Source organism: Mustela putorius, unplaced genomic scaffold (assembly GCF_011764305.1).
Source record: "Mustela putorius furo isolate JIRA1106 unplaced genomic scaffold, ASM1176430v1.1 tig00537227_pilon_pilon_pilon, whole genome shotgun sequence".
NCBI lineage: Eukaryota > Metazoa > Chordata > Mammalia > Carnivora > Mustelidae > Mustela > Mustela putorius.
In genome coordinates this window covers 3,709,108-3,732,275 of record NW_025422368.1, presented here as the reverse complement: position 1 = coordinate 3,732,275, position 23,168 = coordinate 3,709,108, and the positions used below count along the sequence as shown (strand labels likewise).

The 23,168-nt window shown below is 56.4% G+C and overlaps 1 protein-coding gene across 2 annotated transcripts; it reads right to left on the bottom strand.

Annotated features, from left to right (window-relative positions):
• Positions 1-793: 793 nt before the first annotated feature.
• On the bottom strand, positions 794-22,890 carry KRT80 (keratin 80). Of its 2 annotated transcripts, none has more exons than XM_004774698.3 (9): positions 22,200-22,890; positions 15,806-16,014; positions 11,406-11,466; positions 11,050-11,145; positions 4,782-4,946; positions 4,245-4,370; positions 3,474-3,694; positions 2,924-2,979; positions 794-2,789 (listed from the first exon to the last, which is right to left on the bottom strand). In XM_004774698.3, the coding sequence occupies exons 1-9, from the start codon at positions 22,731-22,733 to the stop codon at positions 2,665-2,667; spliced, it is 1,593 nt and encodes a 530-aa protein (XP_004774755.2). In that variant the 5' UTR covers positions 22,734-22,890; the 3' UTR covers positions 794-2,664. The 2 variants fall into 2 exon arrangements, with proteins under 2 accessions (XP_004774755.2, XP_004774756.2); XM_004774699.3 differs by having other exon boundaries at positions 794-2,824; positions 22,200-22,889.
• Between the last annotated feature and the right edge of the window lie 278 nt (positions 22,891-23,168).

Genomic DNA, 23,168 nt, shown 5'->3' with positions numbered 1-23,168 from the left:
CTATCAGATAAGTAGAGAAGGTCTCTGCTCCACTTGGCGGATGAGTAAAGTGAGACTCCATTTGTCTGGGGTCTCAGTGAGTCGGTGAGTCGGGACACCAATGCTTCAAAGTCCCTTCTTTGCTCCTAAGATTCCTGTCTTGGAGACACCTGCTCTTTCTTCTTGGGGCTCACTTTAAGCCCTACTTCCTCCAGGAGGCCTGTGCTGATTATCCGGTTTCCTGAACAAGTTCTGTTCTTCTTCCTGAACTTCTCCCTTGGTTCGGAAGTTTGGGATGGCTATCTTAGGTAGATAGCGTATCTCTCCACTGGAATGTGAGCTTCCTGTGGTGGAGGGGTGGGGACCGTTCTAGGTGTCTTAGTGCAGGGCTGGGTTTGGAGAAGATCCGTGATCCTTGTTCGTTGATCTAGAATTTGGTTTGGCAGGATTAGGCCTGTACCCATCAGAATAGATTCTGGGCTGTGCCAACCCTCACGGTCGGGCAGAGTGCTCGAGAAGGAACCCGCCATCAGCTGGGGGATCCCCCATGTCTGTGCTTGCTGAGGAGGCCATGCGGTGCCTGGACACATCAGAAAGGGCTGGGAACATAGGTCAACACTGGGAAAATCTCCTTATAGGATTGCAGAGTAGGTCAGAGAACTTTTTGTGTCCAAGCTGCATGGGTCTGAAGGTATAATTAAGTCCCTGGACCCCTTCCCCCATAATTGGAGAATCCCAAAGTTCTGTGGTCAGTCTGTTTGAGCAGGGTCTGACCAGTCCGGACAGGAGAGGTAAAAACAGACACACAGCTTTATCCATGGACAAATCTCAGCACTTTATTCATCCCTTGGCAGGGAGAAGGGGGCATTGCCCCAAGATGGTCAGCCAGCCAGATGGGGTGGCTGGGATACGTATTGTCTACCCAGATAGTAAATACAGCACTGATTATGCAGAAACAGGAAGGGAAGCAATAAGTTAAAAGCCACATAAGTTACGAAAAATAACATATATATACTTTATGTATCTTGTATCCCCACTGAGGATTTGCTCCCTTGGAAACCAATAAATAGGCAGAGAAAGAGCAGCAATCAGCACCCTGTTTGGGACTTCAGGGATGAGTCTAAGTCCGATTTCCCTCCAGCCTGAGCGTCAGTAGCCCTTCAGCGCCCCCTACAGGCATGGAGGACCTTGAGGCCTTGCTGAGGCCAAGACCTTGAGGGACATGTCCTGGAAAGTGAGATGAAGGAATCAAAGACTGGGGCTAGCAGAGGAGTGAGTCAAGGGAGAGGGAGGAAGCAGGGAGGGAAGGAGAGAGGGTGGGTGCTGGAGTGGGAAGCTGGAGCCACCAGGATGGCCCTCTAAGCCCCAAAGGTGAGACAAGGAAAGAGGACTGCTCCTCCGAGTGCCAAATCTTCTCTTTGGATGCAGAATTCCTTTTTGGTTGTCACTAGAGCTCCCCGCCTGGACCAGAAGGGCTCAGAAACTCCCAGACCTGCCTGGACTGTGCCTTCTTCATGGCCCCCCACTGGGGAGGTGAGGAGGGGGGAGTGGGTGTAGTGGGAAGAGGGGGCAGAGGGGGAAGAAAAAAAGAAGTTCTAACCCCACAGGTATGGGGTGTTCCTGGGCTCCCCAGCAAATGCAAGGAGGGATAGAAGGGAGGGTCGGGCTGTTCAGCCTCATGGAGAGAGCAGGGACCCTGAGAGGGGGATTCAGGGGAAATGGCCCATGGTTTCGTGGTGGTGTTGGGGCTGGGGGGTTCTCCAGACTTGGTCTACCAAAGCCAGATTTCAGGCTTGGGAAACACCTAAGCATGGGAAGGGGGGGAAGGGTGTGGGCTTTGGGGGGGGGGTGCAGCGAGCTTGGATCCTGGGCACGGTGGTGAACCCTGGGGTGGCAGAGAGCAGAAGGAAGGGCCAAATTCCCTTGCCTGGTCTCAGGTTGCCATCTGGCCTCCTCCTCACAGGGGGTTTATCATGGCAAGATTAGCATCTGGAGAAGGAGCCAGGAGGGAAGGGGCACAGGCATCTGGGCTGACCTCAGAAGCCCATGCTCAGGTCCCACAGACCCGGGGAGCTTCCTCCCTTCACGCCCTAATACTGTCAGGTCTCTGGGGGCACCTAGATCCCTGGTGCAGGAAACCCAGGGGTGCTCCCCACCCAGCCTCCCCAGGAGCTGCAGATGGGGGGAGGGTGCCCAGGTCGTCCTCCTCGGCGCCTGATCCATGGCTGGCTGGGGCTGGGTGACCGAGGGCACCAGCCTCGGTCCTGAGGCAGAGGCAAGGTAAGGCTTGATATCGGAGTTTAGGGCAAGGGTTGGGCGAAAAGTATCAAAGGTTCCTTGGTCAGAGCCCTCTGTTTGGGGAGGAGCCTCGGAAGGGAAAGGAGGTGGAGAAAAAACTGATCCCCAGTTCCAGTTTCTCCAGTCAGAAGACCTCTGGCCAGAAGGCTGGGAGGGTAGGACTGAAATATTGAGATGGAGCGGCGTGATTCTTAATAGCTGGTGACAGTCCTGTACCACCCTCGGCCACCCACAGAAAAGCAGTCCCGGTTTTGAACGCTCCCCCTTTCAGTTCAGGATCAGGTTTGCCTCCCCGCCCAACCCAGAGGCTCCAAGCTGCTTGCTTGAGTCCAGCTGAAGTCCCTCCAGCTGCAGGGGAGTGACCTAGGCTCCTGTGCTCCAGCTGCCTTACTCTGACACCTCTGACTCTTGCAAGAGGAACTTCTCGGACATTTCGGTGATTTTGATCACAGGGCCTTTTCTGTTCTTCTTTTTCCGGGAGGGTGCTCTCGAAAGGCTGGGCTTGGAGGCGGCTACAGGGAACATAAGGGGTGGGGCAGGGAAGGGGCTGGAGGTTGGGGAACCACGTAAAATGACACCTTTAGGGTCAGGATTCCTAGCACCCTGTTCCCTTCCCCACCATGAGTCCCTAGGGAAGTAGACTCACCGGTTCTGGATCTGGACTGCACCATGCTGACCATGGAGGCTGAAGGCAAGTCCATTCTGGGGGAGGATGGAAATAGGAGCATGAGAAAGGGTCTGTGGCTTAAGCCCCCCAACACGCCCCTAGGCCTGGGGGCCCTGGGGAATGGCAGGCGGAGGGGAATATTTGGTTGTTATTCTCAATCCCAGGCTGCCCTGCTGTGTGACCCTGGCTAGCCATTTTGTCTTCTCTGGGCCTCTGTTTCCTCTCCCCTGCATAAATGGCTAACATTTATAGAGCACTTAATTGTGACAGACATTTGCCTGCACAATTGTATGAATTCTCCCCACCATAGGCTGTGTTATGATCAGCCCATTTACAAGATAGGAAAACTGATGATTTGATGAATGGGCCAAGGTCCCAGTGTGCAAGTGGCTGAGGCCGGCCACGATCCCAGGTCTTCCTGACTCAGGGTATCCTGATGGAGGGGGAGTCTGGGTTTGTGTGGGGGTGGCCCTCCAGTCCTGCCCTCCCATGGCCCCTCACTGCACCCTGCCCGGGCCGCAGCCCTCACCGGCTCTCCTCGCCCTCCACCAGCTTGCGGTAGGTGGCGATCTCGATGTCCAGGGCCAGCTTGGTGTTCATGAGCTCCTGGTACTCGCGCAGCTGCAGGGCCATGTCCTTCTTGGCCTGCTGCAGGGCGTCCTCCAGCTGGGCCAGCTTGGCTTTGGCGTCCTGGAAGGCCAGCTCTCCCTGCTCCTCCGCTGCCTTGATGTTCTCCTCCAGCTTCAGGCACTGCAGAGGGAAGGGGCTCGTGAGCACTGGTGGGAAGGAGGGAGTGGGCCGGGAGCCTACATCTGCCCTCCGTGGGGGTGCACAGGGCAGGGAGGGCTGAGCAATGGAGTTCTTGGGTGTGTCAGGGGGTTGCCTTGCAGCAAGAGGGCATTCAGTGAGACCTAAGGTGATACATCCCAGAGGCCATGAAAAAGGGAGGATCCACAGTGCCCAGAGGAGCCTGTCCCAGCTGTCCTGACAGGCCAAGCACCTTCCCCAGAGCACTGGCTGGAACCGAGGCCAGGGAGGGAGGAGGTGGGGTCTGGGTGTTTGTGGTGGTGAGGTTCCGGGTCACTCCCACAGCCCTGGCCAGTCTACGGAGCACCTTCACCTGTGACACTCATGGGATCCTCACAGCCATCTTAGGAGGACAGGAGAGGAAACTGAGGCACAGAGCTGCTAAGTGACCTGCCCAGGGTCTTTCATGGACTCAGTGTGTGTGTGTGGGAGAGAGAGAGAGCCCTCGCACTCCTCCCTGCCTCACCCCCACGTGGGTCCTGCAGATACTCACATGGCTCTTGATGGAGAGGATCTGGGATCGAAGCTTCTGGATGCGCACGTTGAGGTCAGCGATCTCACTGCGGCTACTCTGGAGGCTGTTCCCAAACTCAGCTGAGCAGGCAGCCCGCTCCTCCAGCTGGAGGGCGTGCAGGAGGTGACAGTGAGGGACAGTTCACTGTGTCCCACCCAGCACCCTTGCCCCTTGTGGCTCCTTTTTACTCTCACCTCCCAGGCCCTCCTCCTGCTCTGCCCCCCAGCACTCCCCAGGCCAGCCTCACAACACCCAGCTCTGGCTGCTGTTACTGGGTTGAGTGGCAGCTGTTACTGAGTGGCTGCTGTTACTGGGTTGAGTGGCAGCACTGAGAGCTTCTGATGGGAGCAGACTCTGGCCTTTCCCCCAGGGCATGGCCCCTCGGCCCCCTGCAGTGCGGGGCGCTCACATTCTCCATCGTGGCAGTGCTCCCCACTCCCATCTCAGTGCTCAGAGCTGAAGGTGATTTCAGCCTTCCCCAGTGCAGCCCCTCTTGCCCCCTCCGTCAGCTCGAACCTGTCTCCGGGAGTAGGCCTCAGCTTCCTCCAGGCTGCGGGCCGCGATGGCGTCATACTGCAACTTCACCTCCTCCACGATGCCGCTCAGGTCGATGTGGCAGCGGCTATCCATGCCCACGGTCACCGACACGTCCTTCACTTGGGCTGCCAGGTCCTTCAGCTCCTGGCCGGGCACAGACGTGGGGGCCTCAATATTTTCATTTCTTCCCATCCTTTAGGATCCTCTTTCCTCCTCCTCTCTGTCCTTCTCTCTGCTTAGAAAATGCTAGCATTTCCCACTGGGGGACTTGTAACAGGTCAGACTCTGGCTTTCCTGCTGCCCTCCCCACTGTCCTCGCCAGGCCCACAAGACTGCCACCCCAGGTTACAGAGAGGAAAGACATGGCGGCACGGAGAGGATATGGAGACAGCTGTGGGCAGAGTGGGCCCCCTGAGCTCTTGCTGCTCCCGCCTAATTCCCCTAGAGGGGCAGAGGCAGGAGCCGGAGCCTCTTTCTGTCTTTCTAGCCCCAGCTTTGCAGACGCATTGCACATTGCCCTGTCACAGTGAGTCAGGTGGCAGGGAGCAGCCAGGCAGTGTGGGAGGGGGGGTGAGGCTCACCTGGGGGAGGGAGGGCCAGGGACGCACAATTACTCCTGCTGGCATTCACAGTTCCCCCTGACCCTTACTTAAGTACTTCAGTCAGCAAGTCTTGGTCAATGTTACCATTTTTCTGATTGCCTCATATGTGTGTGTGTGTGTGTATGATATATATGGTTTTTCTTTTGTTTGTTTGAATCCGGACCCAAAGAAGATCCCTATATTACAATCAGTCCATATGTCTCCAAGTCTCTCTTACTCTGTAGGCACGGCTCCAACTCTCTCTCTCTCCCCCCTCTCTTCTTTGCTATTTTTTGTACTGAAAACACTGGGTTGCCTGAAGCAGTCCCCACAGCCCAGACCTTACTGGCTGCACGGTGGTCTGGTGTGGAACCTGCTCTTTGGCTTCGTGCATGTCCTGAGACCTGGCAGCTGGAGCTGAGGCCTGCTGAGATCCAAGTTCAGTTTTCATCTCATGACAGCATTCTGACCTTGGGTGCTGACTTCAGGCCCCCTGCTGACCCTCAGTCTGGCCTTATGCCACAGACTGTGTGTGGGGTTGAGCCTTTGGAGTCTGCAGCTGCCAAGGCCAGTGCTCTGGCCCCCAGCTCATACCCTGCAGGGTGGGCTGGGTCAGTTAGAGCCCCAGGGATAGCTGTGGAGGCCTGCTGAGGAAGGCTGCCCTTCCCTAGGCTGCTGGCTGCCCGGCCCTGCCTACCCACACCCCTGGTTGGCTCCCACAAAAGGAAGCTTGGGGCGAAGGTCTGCTGGGGGCACCCTGTTTCCATCCCAGAGCTGGCAGGACCCTGAGCCTAGTGGCCGGCCGCCCCGTGAGGTCTCCTGATGAAGGATTTTGGTTGATCTTCAAATGAATTTAACAAACATCTCTGGGCAAAAGCAGGAGGAACGCGCGGCCCCGTGGCAGAATGAGGTGGATGGTACCTACAGACTCATGTCCCACCTTTGCTGCTCGGGTCACCCTCAGGGATTGACATTGCCCACATGGAACCGGGTCCCGGGCAGGCCTTGGCCATGGACACTTTCAGGAATGCAGCTTTGAGGCTTCCTTGGTCAACGAGCTATGGGGACGATCCATGGGCATAGAGAGTTCCAGAGAAAGCCCTTTAGGGGCCCGAGCTGGCATTTGTTATGGGCCAGGAAAAGGGCCACTGTTATGTTGGCATTTGTTATGGGCCAGGGCCCTGTCAGAATGCACTGGAGCAGGGCTTCTCCTAGCAGGGAGAAGGGACTGGCAAAACTGAGCAGACGAAGCAGCCTCAGATCCTTTCTGGAAAGAGGTGAGGTAGGCATGAGCTTGGTGAGCGGGAGTAGGAAGCGGAGGGTTTAGAGCATCTGTAGGCCTGTTGAGGCACACTGGCCCCCGCTGGGCCGCAGAGGGCATAACAATGCTGGCTTGCATGCTGTCACCATGGCACGGGCCCTCCAGGCTGGCAAGAACAGAGCCAAAGCGAAGTTTAAAGCTTGTCTTCAGAGCTGGGGCCTGAGCAGACAGCCTCGTGGGGGACCATCTTGTTTGTGGTCGCTGGGTCAGGGGAGGCGGTGACCCTCAGAGGGGATTTAGTGTTGCTCCATGAAATGTCATGCTTAATTAATGGCACCAGGCTCTGAATACTAACCCCTTCTTAGCAGCTGTGTAACCCTGGCCAGGTTTTTAAACCTCTTGGAACCTCTGTTTTCTCATCTTTAGAATGGGTATGATTATAGAATTGAAACCAGCTAGCATCTGTTAATACTTATCATGTTCCAGATTCTGTTCTCACTGCTTTAGGATATAGTAACAAAACAGTTCCTCACTGCAGGCCAGTGAGCTGGGCTCTATCATTTCTCCCATTTTACAGATGAGGAAACTGAGGTTTAGAGAGATGGAAGAACGTGCTGGAGCTCACAGAATGACGGACCCAGGATTCAAATCCAAGCTGCTCTAACCATGATCCCTCCCTTTATAGGGTTGCCGTGAGGAGTGAATGAGATTACACCTGAAAAGCATTTCCCACTGTGCCTGGGGCATAGTAGGTGCTGAGTAAATAGTAGCTAAGGATACTACTGTTGTAACAGGCAGGGAGTGGGGGTGGTGGTGGTGGTGGAGAGGTCCAGAGGCCGAGGCATCTATTCCTGGAGTAGCCTCCCTGGATGCATGAAGGCAGGCACCAAAGCAGCTTAGGCACATCGGGCTCTCTCTGCAGAGAAGGGCCTTCTGGGAGGTGCGCCGGCTGTGGGGGGCTGTTGGTAGATTGCCCAGTTCGTCTCCCCAGAACAATAGCTTACGAATGGGGTGGATAGCATTCAGGCTGGAGGCAGCCAGGCCCCAGACACACCTGGGAGCTGGTGTGTACCTTGGAAGCAGAGGGGAAATGTGAGCCCTTGGGTCCTCTCACCAGCTTATGTCCCTGAAGGTGAGGGGCAGAGGGGTTGGCCGGGAGGCTGCAGTATATACAACGAGGCTCTGAGTGGCCCATGGCCATTGACATCTGAGAATTTATCCTGGCCTCGTGCGTATGTGTGTGCATGGGGGCTAGAGGGAAGGGCTGTTTTCTGAAATGCATGAAAAGCCATGCTTTTCTGGTCTGTTGTGTGCTCCAGAGTCAAAACTAGAGTATGCAGCCCTCCCGGAGCTCCTCGCGTCCTGCCGTGTTTTTCTTTCACCCGAGTCAGCCATGGTAGGCACCTTCCCCTGTAGAGACCTGCTCCGTCCCACGAGCCCTGTGTGGTTGTGGGCACTTGAAATTCGACTAGTCCGAATTGAGATGAGTTGCAGGCGTAAGGTGCACATCTGATTTTGAAGACTCGATGTGGGAAAAAGATTGTAAGAGAGTCTATTAATTTTTTGTATTGGGTGCTTGGGTGGCTTAGTTGGGTAAGCGTGTTCCTTTGGCTCAGGTCATGATCCCAGGGTCCTGGGATGGAGCCCTGCATCAGGATCCCTGCTCAGTGGGAAGCCTGCTTCTCCCTCTCCCACTCCCCCTGCTTGTGTTCCCTCTCTCGCTGTCTCTCTCTCTGTCAAATAAATAAAATCTTTAAAAAAATAAAATAAAATGTAGTTACTAGAAAAACAGTTGCATGTGTAACTGAAAAACAGTTACTGTTTCTCTTAGTGCCAGTTTAGAGACCCACTGGTGTGGGGAATCTTTTTACCACGGGATTAGGGCTGCCTTTGAGCCTGCGGCGTGCCTGGAGAGAAACACAAACCTTATGACCTGACACCAGCTTGGCACCTTGCTGCCCCCAGAGTAATAATCACTGGTCCGCGCACCGAGCAAGCCCATGTTCACAGCAGTCCCTCTTCTCCACAGCGCTGCCGCACAGCACGAGCCATACATTTACCCTCTCTGTACCAGCCCCCGCAGTACCCCCAGGAGCCGCCAGTCACAATGAGAATGAGATCTGACACCAGCCACAGCTGCTCCTTCCTCTCAACCCCCTGACCTTGACTTTCCCCTCCACCTCCAGTAGGACCACATCACTGGGTTCTAGGTGGCCCCGGCCCTTTTCATCCTCCTGAATGATCTTGCTCAGATATTTGCTTACTTGCTTATTACCTGTCTCCCCTCTTAGCTCAGTGGCAGCCCCCGGAGAGCATGGACTTTGCCCATCATGCTCATGGTTGTGATACTGGAACCAGGCAGCCAGCAGGTGAGCAATAAACACTTGTTACACAGAAGAACGGATTTAGTCATCAGCAGAACCTGATGAGCCTGGTATCATCACTCTCCCCATCTTACAGATGAGGAAACAGGCAAAGAGAGGAGAAATAACTAGTCTGAAGTCCTAGAAATGGAAAAGGAAAGCCAGGATTGGGGTCCAAGGGCTGCTAAATCCAGATGGAGCAGGGGCCAAGAAGATTTGTAGGGGTGCCTCTGGCAATGGCCTGTCACTGGCCATGCCTGGCCTACCTCCTGTTAAGTCTCTATGCCGGCTGGGCCTTGATCCTGGCTGGGAGCTCGGGCTCTGGGCTTGCAGAGGTGCACAGAGCCCAGTGCAGATTCTGAAACACTGGGCCCACTGCTGTCTGCCTGGCTCCACAGTAAGTGTGGGCAGAGGAACTCCTAGCCCACTTCTCCAGCCACTCAGCGGGCCCCGTGCCCTGCTCACCTCCTGAGGGCTCAGCCAGGGGTGGGAAGCTGCTCAGGGCAGCCGATGTCCTGGTCTGCCTGGAACGGCAACCGTCCTGCTGCTCCTCAGGGTTGTGCTATTCTCTCTGCCAGGCCACCTCCCATGGCCACAAACAGGTCTCAGGGCCACTGAAGACCCCATCGGGGGCCCAGCCTGCTGGAAAGCAGAGTGGCCTGTATGTCGCCACAAGGTCCCCATCTCCCTCTCCACAGGACGAGGCTGCCAAGCTGTGGTCAACAGCCCCTAGGGCCACTTTAGCAGAACCTTAAATTTAATTTAATCCTTATTTTTTTTTAAGATTTATTTATTTGAGAGCAAGCGAGCGAGCAGGGGTAGGGGCAGAGGAAGAACGAGAGAGAATCTCAAAAGGCTCCCTGCACGGCGCTCGATCCCACGACCTTGAGATCGTGACCTGAGCCAAAACCAAGAGTCAGACACTTAAACTTAACTGACTGAGCCACCCAGGCACCCCCATTTTAGCACAACACTCTGATGGTAGTGGTGACCTTGATCCCTGCTCTGAGACTTGGCTGTGCTGCCATAGTTAGGCACCAGCGGTTTACAGCACACCGGCTGCCAAGTCCTGCCATCCCCTCCGCCTGATCCTAGCTGAACTGCAGCATGACCCTCCTATCTCCGGACACAGGGGATGTGGTGCCCGGAGGCAGAGTGGAGTGGAGGGGAGCATATGCAGGCAGCAGTGGGGCCCATCTGTGGACTGCACTGACTGCGTGCTAGGCCTTGTGGGGTCATTGTACCCCTAGGCTCAGCAGAGGACTTAGAGACACAATCAGAAGATATCTGGAGGCTCCCGTGTCTGCATTTACCAGGTCTTTTTTGTTCTGGCAGAAGCTAGCATTGTCTGGGAACCCAAGAATCTGACTGCAGGACCTCCCTGCCTAAGCCCCGAACTGGGGAAGGCCAAGGGCACGACTGTCTGGCCTAAGCCTGTGGGTACCTGCAGGGGTGGGGAGAGATGAGTCCAGTAAGAACAGCTATTCTTGGGCGCCTGGGTGGCTCAGTGGGTTAAGCCTCTGCCTTTGGCTCAGGTCATGGTCTCAGGGTCCCGGGATCGAGTCCTGCATTGGGCTCTCTGCTTGCCAGGGAGCCTGCTTCCTCTTCTCTCTCTCTGCCTGCCTCTCTGTCTAGTTGTGATTTCTCTCTGTCAAATAAATAAATAAAATCTAAAAAAAAAAAAAAAAAGAACAGCTGTTCTTAGGCTGGTTCCCTGTCTCTCAAGCCACTTTCCAACCCTTGCCTGGATGCATGGGTCCCCAACATGCCCTCTGCACTCCATCACATTCCAAGAAATAGGTCCTTCTTGAGCATGAGGCCTCTTGGGAATTTGCCTGTGCTCCATGAAAGGAGGGGTGAGGGGACGTATTGGGTTATTAACAGCAGTGCGGGAAGGGGATGGGAGAGCGTTAGGTCTGTGTTATGTCTGTCATGACTGCTGCAGGTTCCATGCCCCGCTAGACACCCTTCCCTCCCCTGCATCCCTTACCTGGGGACAAGTCAACTCTTGGCTCAATGGGACGCTGGTCTCATTTTCTCACCTGTTCATAGATGTTTTTCATCAGCTCCACGAAGCTCTGCAAGCCTTTTAACTTGGTTTCCAGTTCGGTCCGACGGAGACACTCTGCATCCAGGTCCTGGGGGTGGGAGCAGTGGTGAGTGCCGGGGAGGTGTCCCAGGGTGGGAGTGGGGTGCCCATCTTCCTGAGGGAGATGGGGGTCATTCCCAAGGAAGCCCCGGCTCAGTGCCTGGGAGAAGCCTCAGGGTGAGGACAGGTACCCATATCTGTCTGTGGTCCTGGGACTCAAGCCTTGGAGGGCTTTGCTTGGGGAGCCTGAGGGAATGAGGGCAGAGGGTCCATGAGGAAGGAGCCCCTGGGGCAGGCTGGGCTGGCTACCTTCTTCAGCTGGACGAAGGTGAACTCCATGTCTGTGCGCTTGGAGATCTCCTCCTCATACCTGGGAGGGGAGAGGGAACGAGGCAGCGGGAGAGAGAGAGAAAGAGAGAGAGGCCACTCAGCTACAGATGGCAGGAGTTTGGGGTATGGTTATCCCTTCTGGACTGGTGCTCAGGGCCTCTGCTGCCCCATTTGGTGCCTTGTGCACCAAAACTGGCCTTTGCCTTGGGTAGATATAGCCCCTCGTCTATGACACATCTCTTCTAAGCCCATGACACCATTCTCTCACTCCTTCTGGATGATCAGCTAGACCTCTCCCTAGAGGTATCTGTCCCCTTCCCGGCTCGTCGTCATAGCCACCTCCCCCAGGAAGCCTCTCCTGATTGCACAGCCCTGTCACCCTAACCTTGTTCTCTTACCTTTTCCCTCTCTCCTCTCCCAAGAATCTCAATTTCGTATAAGCTGTGCCTTTGGCAGAGTCTGCTCTGAGCTGTCTGCTCACAGATCACCCTCTCCCTCCTCCCACCCTCCCCTCTGCATTGCTAGCTGGTAGGACACCATTCCAACACGTTCCCTCCCGAGGGGAGAGTGTGGATGTTGCAGACAGACCCACCATGTATTCTTGGGCATGTAACTGCACCCTCCTTCGTCGGCTCGCCCGTCTATTAGGGGTGTGTGTGTGTGTATGCGCGCGTGCACACGTGTGCACGTGCACGTGCGGGGGTCAGACCAAGCCCAACCCTGAGACCATGACAGATGTGCGTAGTAGACCCTCCACGAGGGTGGGTTCCCTCTCTTACCTTTGCCTCCTCCTTGCTCTACGCCTCCTTGTGTTTGCAAGGAGGGTCTGGGTCTGGGTCTCTAACCTTAACCCCTGGCTCTAATCAAACCTCTTGGCCCTCTCCGGGCTGGGTGTCTGCCACCACAGACTTCTCCCCCTTGGCCCTGCCTGCCTTCATGGATGTGGGGCTTCTGTGGCTTCCTGTTTTCTTCCCTCCGTTCCAGGGAATGCTTGAATCATTGGCAGCTCTAATTATAGCCGCCCGCTGGCCCCGCTCCCTGACCTCACGGGCAAGGGCAGCGTCACCCATCGCCCACGTCAGCTGGCTGGGCCCGCCATCACTCGGGCCTTGTTTCTTACCAGCCTTTACCTGAGAAGCTGAGGGGAGCAGACCCCAGCGGATGAGAGCCCGCCAGGCACTGGGTCTCTGACACTCAGTGTGCTTAGCATACACATTTTCCTGGCTGCAGCCTTGGCTTCCCGGGCTCTGCAAGGGGCTCTCAGGGTGCCGGTCGAGGGCACAGTGTGGAGGGAGGACAGGGGGAACTGGTTGGCAGTCTGGGGCCTACCAGAGCCAACAAAACGCCCAGGAAGCTTTTACTTGTGCCCTTTTCTTTGCAAGGAAGCTCCAGAGACTCACTCCTTGGGTTTAGATCCTGGCTCCTTGCTAATAGGCCATGGAACCATGGCTAAGCTGCTTGTGTGCCTCGGTCATGACAACACTGATGTCATGAAGGTTATATAAGTCAATATACGGAGCGTTTACAACAGTGCATGACACCTGCTAAATCTATCATTATTACCTGAGCTCTGTTCTAGCTAACACCAGCCTTGGCCTCTAGCATTTCTGGAGAGGAACCGTGGGAAGCCTCATGCAGAGAGTGGGTGGTTCTCTGTACTCCCATCCCAGACTTTCCACTGGGAATTTGGTGGACTCTGAGGGGTTCTGTGCCCTGGGTCATGGGTCTAGGGAACCCCAAGCTGAGAGGCCCCTCACTGGCTGGCCCTCCCTGTGTAAGCCCAGTGGTCAAGGCTCTCCCCTTCTCCCCTCCCATCTAGATAACACAGTTCTGCCTGCTGGGGGGCAGGACCTTAGAGAGAGCTATCCAGGGGGTGTTCTCTGAGGTGTCGAACCTCCTCTCTATCCCTCACTGTCCTTTTAGTCTTTTTGTATAGCCTTCCTTCCTCCTTTATCACCAACTCCACTGGATTTCAGCCCTAGTTCACCCCCTCAACCAGATACTCTTGTGCAGTGAACCTCCTGCACAACTGTACATGACACCCCCAAGTCATTTGCTCTGTGGTCTTGGGCAAGTGGTTTCCCCCTGGGGGGCCTCAGCTTCATCCTTAGTAAATACAAGGGTTAGCTAGATGATCCTTGGGGTCCTGACTACATCCTTTTGGAAGTCTCTATCATTATAGAGACTTAGGTAAATGCTATCTCCTCTAATCTACTCCTAATCCCCTGCCAGTCTGCCAGCCACTAGTTCCCAAACCCATTCCCAGCCCTTTTCAGCTTGTCACACCCACCTCGGGCTCCCCCCCCCCCACATGTTTATTTCTGGGAGTGAAGCTGATCTCATCAGCCTTGTAGAGACAAGGCACACCCCTCCCTGTCAGGGCTTGGCCTGGCGTCTCCAGGCTCCTGGGGCCCCCCAGGCTCTACACAGCCAGGCTGCAGCTTCCCCAGCTCTGGTGGTGGATCTAGAAGCCCTCCAAACTCACCTCCCCCAAATCTGGTGGGTTTCCTACCCAGAGAGGGGGAAGAGAGGCCCTGAGCCAAAACAGCAAGCTCAGGCTACAGGTGGAAACCAGGCCGCCTGCCAACTGAGGAGGCTGAACCAGATTAAAGCAACAAGTAGTGTTTGGACAGAACTTCCAGTTACAAAGTTTCTCCATGGTGATGATCTGGCTGGGCTCATGGGAGCAGCCTCCTCCCGCGGCTGGCTAGGGTTACAGATGGTCTTAGTGCACATGGCTCTGTGACCCAGGACAACTCCCTGCCCTCTCTGGGCCTGTGTTTCCTTCCCCATGAAACGACGACGATCCCAGGCCCCCATCCAGCCATTCTCTGGTTCTTTGAGGATCAAAGAACTGCCAGACATCAGTGAAATGACTCTTGGATTCTGGTGCGCTAACATGATTCCCCTCATCACCGTCAGATATTGAAACTAGGCAGCTCAGAATGGGCAGTGAGGTTCCCTGTGGGTTTCTGTAGTAGGGCGGGGCTGGGGGAGAGGTGGCCCCTCGGCCATGGAGGGGCCCAGCCATGAGGAGGGGTCCAGTCCAGGACTGCAGATCACACTTATTGGCCAGAAAATTCCAACTAGATCCACAGATGAGGAATTTGAGGCCCCCAGAGTGGGGAGAACTTGCCACGTGACCGTCTTCTCTGAATGTGGCCTGAGCAGGGGAGGTTACATGGAGAGAGGGTGGACAAGCTGAGCCACAGCCCAGATCTGGGCTCCAGACAGGGTGCCCCAGGCCCTTGGCTGCTCCCAAGACTGCAGGCCTCACCTTGGATTGGCAGGTGTTGGGGCTGGGCCAAGCGCTGGAGGAGCGGCGGGGAGGGTGGGGGTGCGTCCAGGCATATCCCACCCTCCCTCACCGAAGCTGAGGACCTCCTCAAAAGGAGACCAGACCAAAGGAAGGAGCCCAAGGACACAGCCTCTCTGCTTCGTCTCAACCTCCCCGTCCTTGAAGCCTTGCCCGCTGTCTGGTCACAGATGTCACCTCTCCTGTGAGGGACCCAAGCACCTGGTCTGCCTCTCCACGCGGCCCAGTTCAGCAAACCTGTGTCAAGGACTACTGTCAGCCTTCTAGCGGGTAGAAGAGTGGCCATTTATGGTGGTGTGGGTTCAGGCTGAGCTCCCCACTTCCTCCTCTCATGCCAGCTTCAGGACGGCTCAGCGTCACCTTTCCCGTTCCACACGGGGGGTACTGAGGTTTAGATGTTGAGTGACTTGCCCAAGGTCACAGAGCTAGCGAGGGGTGGAGGCCAGGAGTGAACCCCTTCCAGCCCGTGAGCACCTCACAGGCCGGGGCTGTGGCTTCCTCATCTCTCTAGACCCCAAGGCGCCCACGGAGCTCAGGCAGGCATTAGCCACTGGGACTGTGTCTTTATTCTGACAGACCTCACCGTTTCTGTCCCCTGCCTGCCCCTGCTTCCCTTTCCAGCTCACTCGAGATCAAGTTTCCAAACCGTATCTGAGGCAGGAGCCCATCAGTTGCTCTAGCCGGTGACAGTTTCCCATTGCCAGTGAAATGTGTGGGTGAGAGCAAGTGTGTTTACGGGCACAGGGCAGGGGGCAGGGGACAGCGACTGAGGTAGTGTCTGAGGCCGGCGACCACAGGGCATAGTTGCCAGTCAGCACGAGACTGACTTGGTTGCAAGGGCCACTATTTGAGACGGTGGCTCACGGTGGCACTGCCATCTCCTCCCGGTATTTAGAATACTGGCTGGCCCACAGTAGGTGCTCAGTAAGCACATCTGTAGTAGATAGATGTTCTTTAAGGACCTTTTCTCATTTTCCGGCTTGGGTGCCCTGGGCCTTGCCTCAGGGGGCAGGTTGGTTCCCACCCTCCGTCCCTGCCCACTGCCCCTCGCGGTGCAGCCCACCTGATTCGAAACTCCTCGACCTTCTGGAGCACCTGCAGCAGGCTGGCCTCCAGCTGTCCCCGCTCCTGGTTCACTTTGCGTAGCTCCTCCTGCAGCCGTGCTTGGTACCCCTCATAGAGGTGCCCGAGGTCGAAGGTGCCAGAGTCCTGGCCTTGCAGGAAGTGCCAGCGGGTCTCCAGCAGCTGGTTGCGCTGCTCCAGGGCCTGCACCTGGGAGAGGAGGGGAGCGGAGGTGAGAGTGCCTGGCGTGGACAGGTCGCCCGAGGCGCTGGGCCAGCCTGCGGGCCCGCATGGGGGCTGCCCCGGGGCCAGGGAGCTCATCTGCTCTGAGCTCACCACCCGGTACCTCTCTCAGCGCATCCAGATCTCATCTGCAATTGCTGATGCTTCACACAGAAGATGGCAAGATAAGGAGGGAATCAGAAAGGGGTGGAGCCAATTAGCGAAGGTTTCCTCAGGGAGGAGCAGGGCCCAAGAGAGGAGGGAAGGGGCTGAATGTGCCAATGAGATGACAGGCCCTCCACATCTGCCTGGGGCTTGGGTGGGAGACCCCAGGGAACACAGGGTGTCAGAGGCCTGTCTGCCATCCCCCCTCCCACCCCAAGCCGACAAGCCTTGTCTCATCTTGCCGTGGAAGCTCGGCAGGGGAGGGCCTGGTTCGTCCTTCATTGTTAATCCTTCTGACAACCCGGGACTTGGAGCTTCTCCAAACCTCAGTTTCCCCTGCTAGAAGTTGGGGCTGACATGGCCTGTCCTGGGCACCACATGGCCTGTCCAGGCACCATGGCTGTCTAGGCACCCCAGGGCTGCCTGCGGGAGGAAGCTGGGGACAGGCCCTGGGACAATAATACCAGCAAACATTTATGCATTCCCTACTGTGGGCCAGGCCTTGTTCTGGAGGCTGGCTGGACATCTTTGCTTCATTAGCGCCCCACAACCTGATGGGCTAGGGGTAGTTGTGGCTGCATTTTACAGAGAGGCCAAATAACTTGCCCAATGTCACTAAATTAGCAAGTGGCAGAGGTAGGTGTGGAATCCAGGGTGGTGGGAGTTTAGATTCTTTCAACCCTCAGAACTGGGGCCTCCTGTCTGGCTGCAGTCTCCGTGGGTGCTGGGACCCACCTGCCCTTCCTGGACTGGCTTCTGCCTCTAGTTGGAGGCCAGCGTTGCCTTGAGGGTGATGACTTTGAGAGCTCTGGGCACAGCTGTTTCTCTCCAACTGCCTCCTTCCCGCTCTCCTGCTCACAAGGCTGCAGGGGCCCCCAAGGCTCCCAGCTCAGCCAGCGCATGCCGTCAGGATCACTCTTGAATCCTTTCCTGCCTTCTACCCAGTCCAACCTGGGGCAGCCTGGGCTGGGGGTGGGGGCATCCCCTGCCTCTGCCCAGGCTGCCTGTCCTCTCCAGGCTCTAGCCTTCCTCTCACTGGCTTTTCCACCGTTCCCGTCCTTTCTGTGCCTCCCAATTTGTGCTCCCAGCTCCCCTCCTGCAGGAAGCCTCCAAGAATCAGAGCTCAAAGGGCGCCAGGCTGGCTTAGTCGGAAGAGGATGCGACTCTTGATCTTGGGGTTGTGGGTTTGGGTGTGGAGATTACTGAAATAAAAAAAAAAAAATTAAAAAAAAGAAAAGGAAAGGAAAAAGGAAAGAATCGCAGCTCAGAAGAAGTCCCCAGCCCCCCGGCTTTTCTTACGAGGTTCTCAGTTTATCTGCTCCTCATTTGTCTGGACCTCCCACTCTTCCCGTCAGACTGGGAGCCGCCTGCTCTCTTCTTTAAAGACTATATTTTTTAAAAAAGATTTTATTTATTTATTTGACAGAGAGAGATCACAAGTAGATGGAGAGAGAGGCAGGCAGAGAAAGAGAGAGGGAAGCAGGCTCCCCGCTGAGCAAAGAGGACTCGATCCCAGGACCCTGAGATCATGATCTGAGCCGAAGGCAGCAGCTTAACCCACTGAGCTACCCAGGCGCCCCCACCTGCTCTCTTCTTGAGACCCCTACCATTTGGCGCCCACGCCAGGGGCAGCTGGGAGAGTCAGCTGGGGCCTGGCTCCTGGGCAGGCTGTGTGCACTAGGGTGTTGTGACGTCCAGCCCAGTCATGTTCCCTATGACCACAAGCAAGCCGCTGGCTGCACCTTGCCCACTGCTAGCACTAGCTCCCGGGATCACAGCTCAAAGAGCCAGAATCCTAGCCAGATCACCTGGCTTGTACTCTTCATCTACAGAGGGGGAGGTGAGGGCCCAGGGTGGTCAAGGGACTTGTCCAGGATCCCATGGAGACTTGGAGGCCAAGCTTCCCAGGCAGGAGCATCTGATAGCTGCTGCCCACTCTGGATTTTCAGGGACTCTCTGTTTCTTTTGAATTTAGGGGCTGGGGGCCCCTTCTCTTTCTTCTTGTCCTGTCCACACTCTTGGGGTTTTCCTGTGACACCTGAGCATTCTTGTGAAGTCCCCTTTGACAATGCATTAGACAATACTGGCTGGAATCCTGGGCTAGGGCCTTCGTGGGCTGTCGTTCCCCTGCTTAAATCCCATCTGTACTGGGACGTTCTGCTCACAGCCAACCTAAGCCTGCAGTCTGTTGTTGTCAGAGCCAAACAGGTTCCGTAGGGATGGCAATCAGGAGGGTTTCTGTCCTCCTGGGGTGTTCGAGAAGGATCTCTAGTGGGGGGAGACACTTGCTCACTCCACCTTCCTTTTGTTTTGACAAGCTGGAGCCCTGTGTTTACACTGAGGGTGAGGTGAGAGGAGAGATGTGAGGCTCCTTCCTCCACTCATAAGCAAAAAAACACCCTTGACACCAGGAAGTTCTTCCCTTAGTCTAACCTCAATTTCCTATGCTGCCGTACTAGCCGCTGGGAGAAGGCGTGCATTTGGCCAGCCAGTCCAGTCACAGGGCACTTTTGTCCCCTGTCCCCTGCTGCCATGTGTGTGTGTATGTGTGTGTGTGGGGGGGGGGCAGTGTCTTGTCTCCGTGGGTGGGGATGGAAACTCACCCCCATCCAGGACCTTCCCAGCCCAAGGCTCCTCCCTCTCTGGAACAAAGGCCTAGGGAGGGCTGGGTAAGCAGTTAATTGCTCTAACCTGTCAAGGCTGCTGATCACTCACCTCTTGGTCCCCTTCCTTCCCGTTCTGGCTGACCCCACACCCCTGAGATCATAGGCAGCATTCCAGGAAGGGCCTCAGAGAGCAAACCCCTGGTCTACTTGCTTCCCATTTTATAGGGGAAGAAACTGAAGCCCAGAAACACAGAGCTCCGTATGACCCAGCGCCACCGTCAGGCTGAAAAGCAGGCCCACCCCCAGGGTTGGGGGCGATATGCTTTTTGTATTGGGAACTGAGCAGCCCCAGTGGCCTGGAGTTCCTGGCTGGGGGGTTCCTGCGGAGGGAGGCTTCCGATCCCTGGCCCACAGTCCCCGGAGTGGCGACCTGAGTGGTGACCCCAGGGTGTGTAGGTCCTTCTCTTCCCATTGGGGGGGTTATCAGTTGTCAAACTCCCAGCCCACCAGGAAGGGCTTGTTTGTGCCCTTCTGCAAGCAGACGCCAGCTGCACAATGGCTCCAGTGACTTCCAGAAGCCACACAGGCCCATGGGAAGACATTGTGCCTGTCCCGCTATCTCTGGGCCTTTCACTGCCCCTCTTAGGTCCCCTTTTTATAGCCTCCTCAGGTGGGCTGCTGGTGGTCCTTTCTCTTGTCCCGTCTCCATCTCGTCTGTGGTCTGGACTTGCAGGAGAGAGGGTCCAGCCAGCAGCCTTCTCCCTGCCTGCCTCAGCCTCCCCTCCTATTGCTTCTGCTCAATCTTCCTCCTCTCAGGACTGTATTCCTCCCTGTCCTGGCATGAGCTTGTGGTCACGTACAGAGCAGGAGCAGAGCAGGAAGGTGGAATGTGAAGCTCAGAGAGGGGAAGTGGCTTGCTTAAGGAAACACAGCCTGCAAAGGAAAGAACCAGCCCTGCTCCAGGGACCCTCGGCCAACTCCTGGGGATCAACCCCCAAATCCTCTTTCTCTGCCTTCTCTTCCTCCTTCTCCTGCTTGGTGCTCTCTGATTTCTCTTGGTGCCTCAGAGGGCCCAGAGGGGATGAGGAGTTGAAGGGCCCCTGTCTGTTTCTTCTCTGCCTAGAGCCCCCAGGCCTGCGTGGTTGTGGCATCTTGCCCCGTGAGCCGCTCCTACCCACGAAGCTCTCCCACCCTCCCTCCCTCTTCTCAGGCTCCTGCCTGGAAGGGGCCAACTAGGTTCAAGAGCTCCCCAGGCTGGGCCCATTGACAATATTTTTTATTTAGCAAACAGAACCCACTTGGTACATGCTAAGTGCTTCATAAATGCTTTTCAAAAATTATCCCATTTGATCTTGACCAGCCCATGACACGGATGCGTACTGAGAAGCAGAGAGGTTAGATAATTTGCCTGAGGTTAAACAGCTGGCCAGAGGTGGAACCAGGATTCAAATCCAGGAATGGGGTTTCTCCTCAGGCCCTTGAGGCCTTTATAGGGAGACAGGGAGGGGCATGACTTAACAGTCTGAGCTAACAGCCCCCTCTGTAGAGCTGGTGGACCAGCTGGGGCTCTTTGGCCCCAGCGATCAGGGTCCCCAAGAGGCTGGCATCCATAGCTCCTGGCATCCTACCCTGAAGAGCACCTGTCTCAAGGCCAAGGCTCTAGGGTTGGGAGGCTCCAGTTCTGCTAAAGACCTCAGAGGGCGTCGGACTGGCCCCTGGGCACTGGACCCCAGCCCCTTGAGCCCCCTCCCTGTGCTTATATACGTGTCTTATCCCCATGGCCCAGGCATAGGGTGATATCAGCGCTGGCATTCAGAGAGAAAAGCCACCCATCCGAGCCAAATTACATAGCTCATGAAGCATTCCTTTTAAGGGATTAAAGCGGTTTCGAGAGGAGGTGGCTTTGCAGGGACCTGCCTCCCAGGTGAGCGGGCTGTTTTCCTAGGGCACACAGCCCAGCAGTGCTGGGCTCTGCACAGATGGCTGGGGCCGGGGGAGGGAACGCTCTTCCACAGTGGACAGTCATCCTTCTCCAGCTGTCACTTTCCCTCCTCATCTCCCCACCCTGGTCGCCCTGGGTGTGGGTCGGGGGAGAGGAAAACAAACCTGCAGACCTGAGTTCAAGTCCCGACTGTACTCCTGGTGGTAGTGTGACCTTGGGCAAGGCACTTAACCTCTGGGATGCTGTTTCCTCATCTCTATAGTAGGGGAAATGGCCACTGCAGAGTGTGGCCGAGGGGGCTAATGACACATGTTTGCACAGTTCCTGCAGAGAGCTCGGTGCAAACAGATGCTCCATACGTGTTAACCTTTTCCCCCTGCCCTTCTCCACGGATGCCTGCCTAACGGGGGACCCTAGCAACATGCAGAGGAACACAAGACAGGGAGACATGCGCAGGAGAGGACTGAAGCGAGGGCAGAAGGATGGGGCTCTGGCGTACTGAGTAGGAGGGAGAAGTTGAGTTTTTCTCATCTGTAAAATGGGCACAAAAGGACTTCTTTCATAAGGTTGTTGAGGGAAACATGTAAAGCTTCCAGCATGGTGTCTGACATGTAGTTAGTAGCTGATGCAGCTGTTACTATTTATGATCCTTGTTTCTGGGCAGGGCAGGGGGTGCAGAGCTGGGAGGGTCAATCTGGAGAGGTCTCCTGGAGGAGGAGAATGAGGAAGGGGTTCTGGAGGTGAATAGGACTTTCTCAGTGCTCTTGAAGACCATGCCCTGGGGTGCAGATGGACAGGAGTGCCTCACACCAGCATGCCAGCCAGGGCAGTGGGGTCTAGGAAGTCTGGGTGCTGGAGACTCACTCCCTCTCTCATGTGAGCACCGGGGAGGCCTGGCTGCCTGTCTGCTTCTGACTCGAAACATCAATTCTCCACATTCCTATCTCCTGACAGGCTACCTCCGCATAGCTAATCCAAAGCCTCCTTCTGGAGGCCCTGGGTACCCCTTTGGCTCAGCTGACGCTTTTGACCTCCAGAAGCTGAGCAGGGTCAAGGTCTGGAAAGAAGGGCGGACTCTTGGGAGCTCATCTCCTTTGTCCACTTGCCTTGGAGTCGTATGGCAAACCATGTCCCCATCAGCCATTCCCATGAGAGGGTATCTTCCTGGCCACATTTGGGGCTCCTCCCTAGTGTCCGCCGAGAGGGACAGTGACCCCAAGCCACGAAGCACGTTATTACCCAGACATCCCTCAGGGCCATCCCGGGGCCTCTTTCTCCCCCAGCGCCTGCCCGGATGGCTCAACGACTGCCCTGGCCATCTCTCTGTTCAGAGCCAGCCTGCCGGCTCCTCATTGGCTGGGATCAGGGGTGGGGCAATCCTCCCGAAACACAGAGCTCAGCCACCTGCCCAGGTCTGAAGGTCCTTAGGTTTCAGGACCCACCCCCCTACTTCTGCTCACCTTGCCAATCAGGGAGGCAAACTTATCATTGAGGACCTTCATCTCCTCCTTCTCTTGGTTCTTCTGCTGCTGGATGGCTGGGTCCACTTTGAGGTCCAGGGGCACTAGCAGGCTGGGGTTCACGGTTACCTTGGCAATGGTGCCAGCCGCCTCACAGCCTGTGAGGCTGCGGGAGCTGAAGCCTGGCCCGGGGGTTCCGCAGATGCCCCATCCCGAGGTCCCAGGCCGGGGGCCGCCCGCAGGGGTCACCTCACAGCTGCTAAGGCTGCTGAAGCCAACGACGCAGGAGCGGCAGGCCATCGCGGCCCCCGGGCCCGGGACGCGGGAGGGCACGGGTGTGTGTGTGTGTGTGTGTGAATGAGCCTTTGAGGGGTGGCAGGCAGCTGGCTCTGGTCTCAGGCAGGGCAGGCTGGGGACTGAGGAGCAAACACCTGTCCTACAGTGCTCATTAGCTCCAGGAGGGCGGGACGCCTCCCAGCCCGACCAACCTGTTAGATGATGTGAAGTTCCTGCCCCTCCCCCTGCACCATGCATGCATCTCCTCCCCAGAGCCTGAGATCTGCCTGCTTGAGGGGGCTCTTCACAGCCCCCCCCACCCCATGGAGCTGGGTCTGGCTCGGGGGGGGGGGGTGTTGAGGCCTGGCTGGCAGGTGGGCTGGGTAGGGGTGCGGTGGTGGCCGAAGAAGGGCAGACCGGAGGAGGAAGGAGAGAGAGGCGCAGAGAGCACCTCTCACCACAGACCTCACTGCATACCTGAGGGCTGACGTAGCTGGGCTTACATACTTCTGGAAAAGATGAGGCAAGCGCGGGCCGTGCGCTCCCGGAGTGCAGGGCAGCCATCCCGGGCAGCATGCCATCCTGGCACTAGGAAACAACACCTTTTTATTTATCTTCTAGCTGCCTGAGAGTCTCCCGGGCTTATCTTCTCTTCCTGTCTTCCTCCCTCTCTCCTTCCTTCCTTCCTTTGAC

What these genes read in the sequence shown, in the direction of transcription:
- KRT80 (XM_004774698.3), bottom strand. Translation starts at nt 22,733, where the DNA reads ATGCATGGTGCAGGGGGAGGGGCAGGAACTTCACATCATCTAACAGGT. An exon ending in TGAAAAACATCTATGAACAG is followed by an intron (nt 4,947 to 11,049) that starts GTGAGAAAATGA and finishes GTGCCCGGCCAG; the next exon opens with GAGCTGAAGGACCTGGCAGC. An exon ending in GCAGTCCAGATCCAGAACCG is followed by an intron (nt 2,790 to 2,923) that starts GTGAGTCTACTT and finishes TGTTCCCTGTAG; the next exon opens with CCGCCTCCAAGCCCAGCCTT.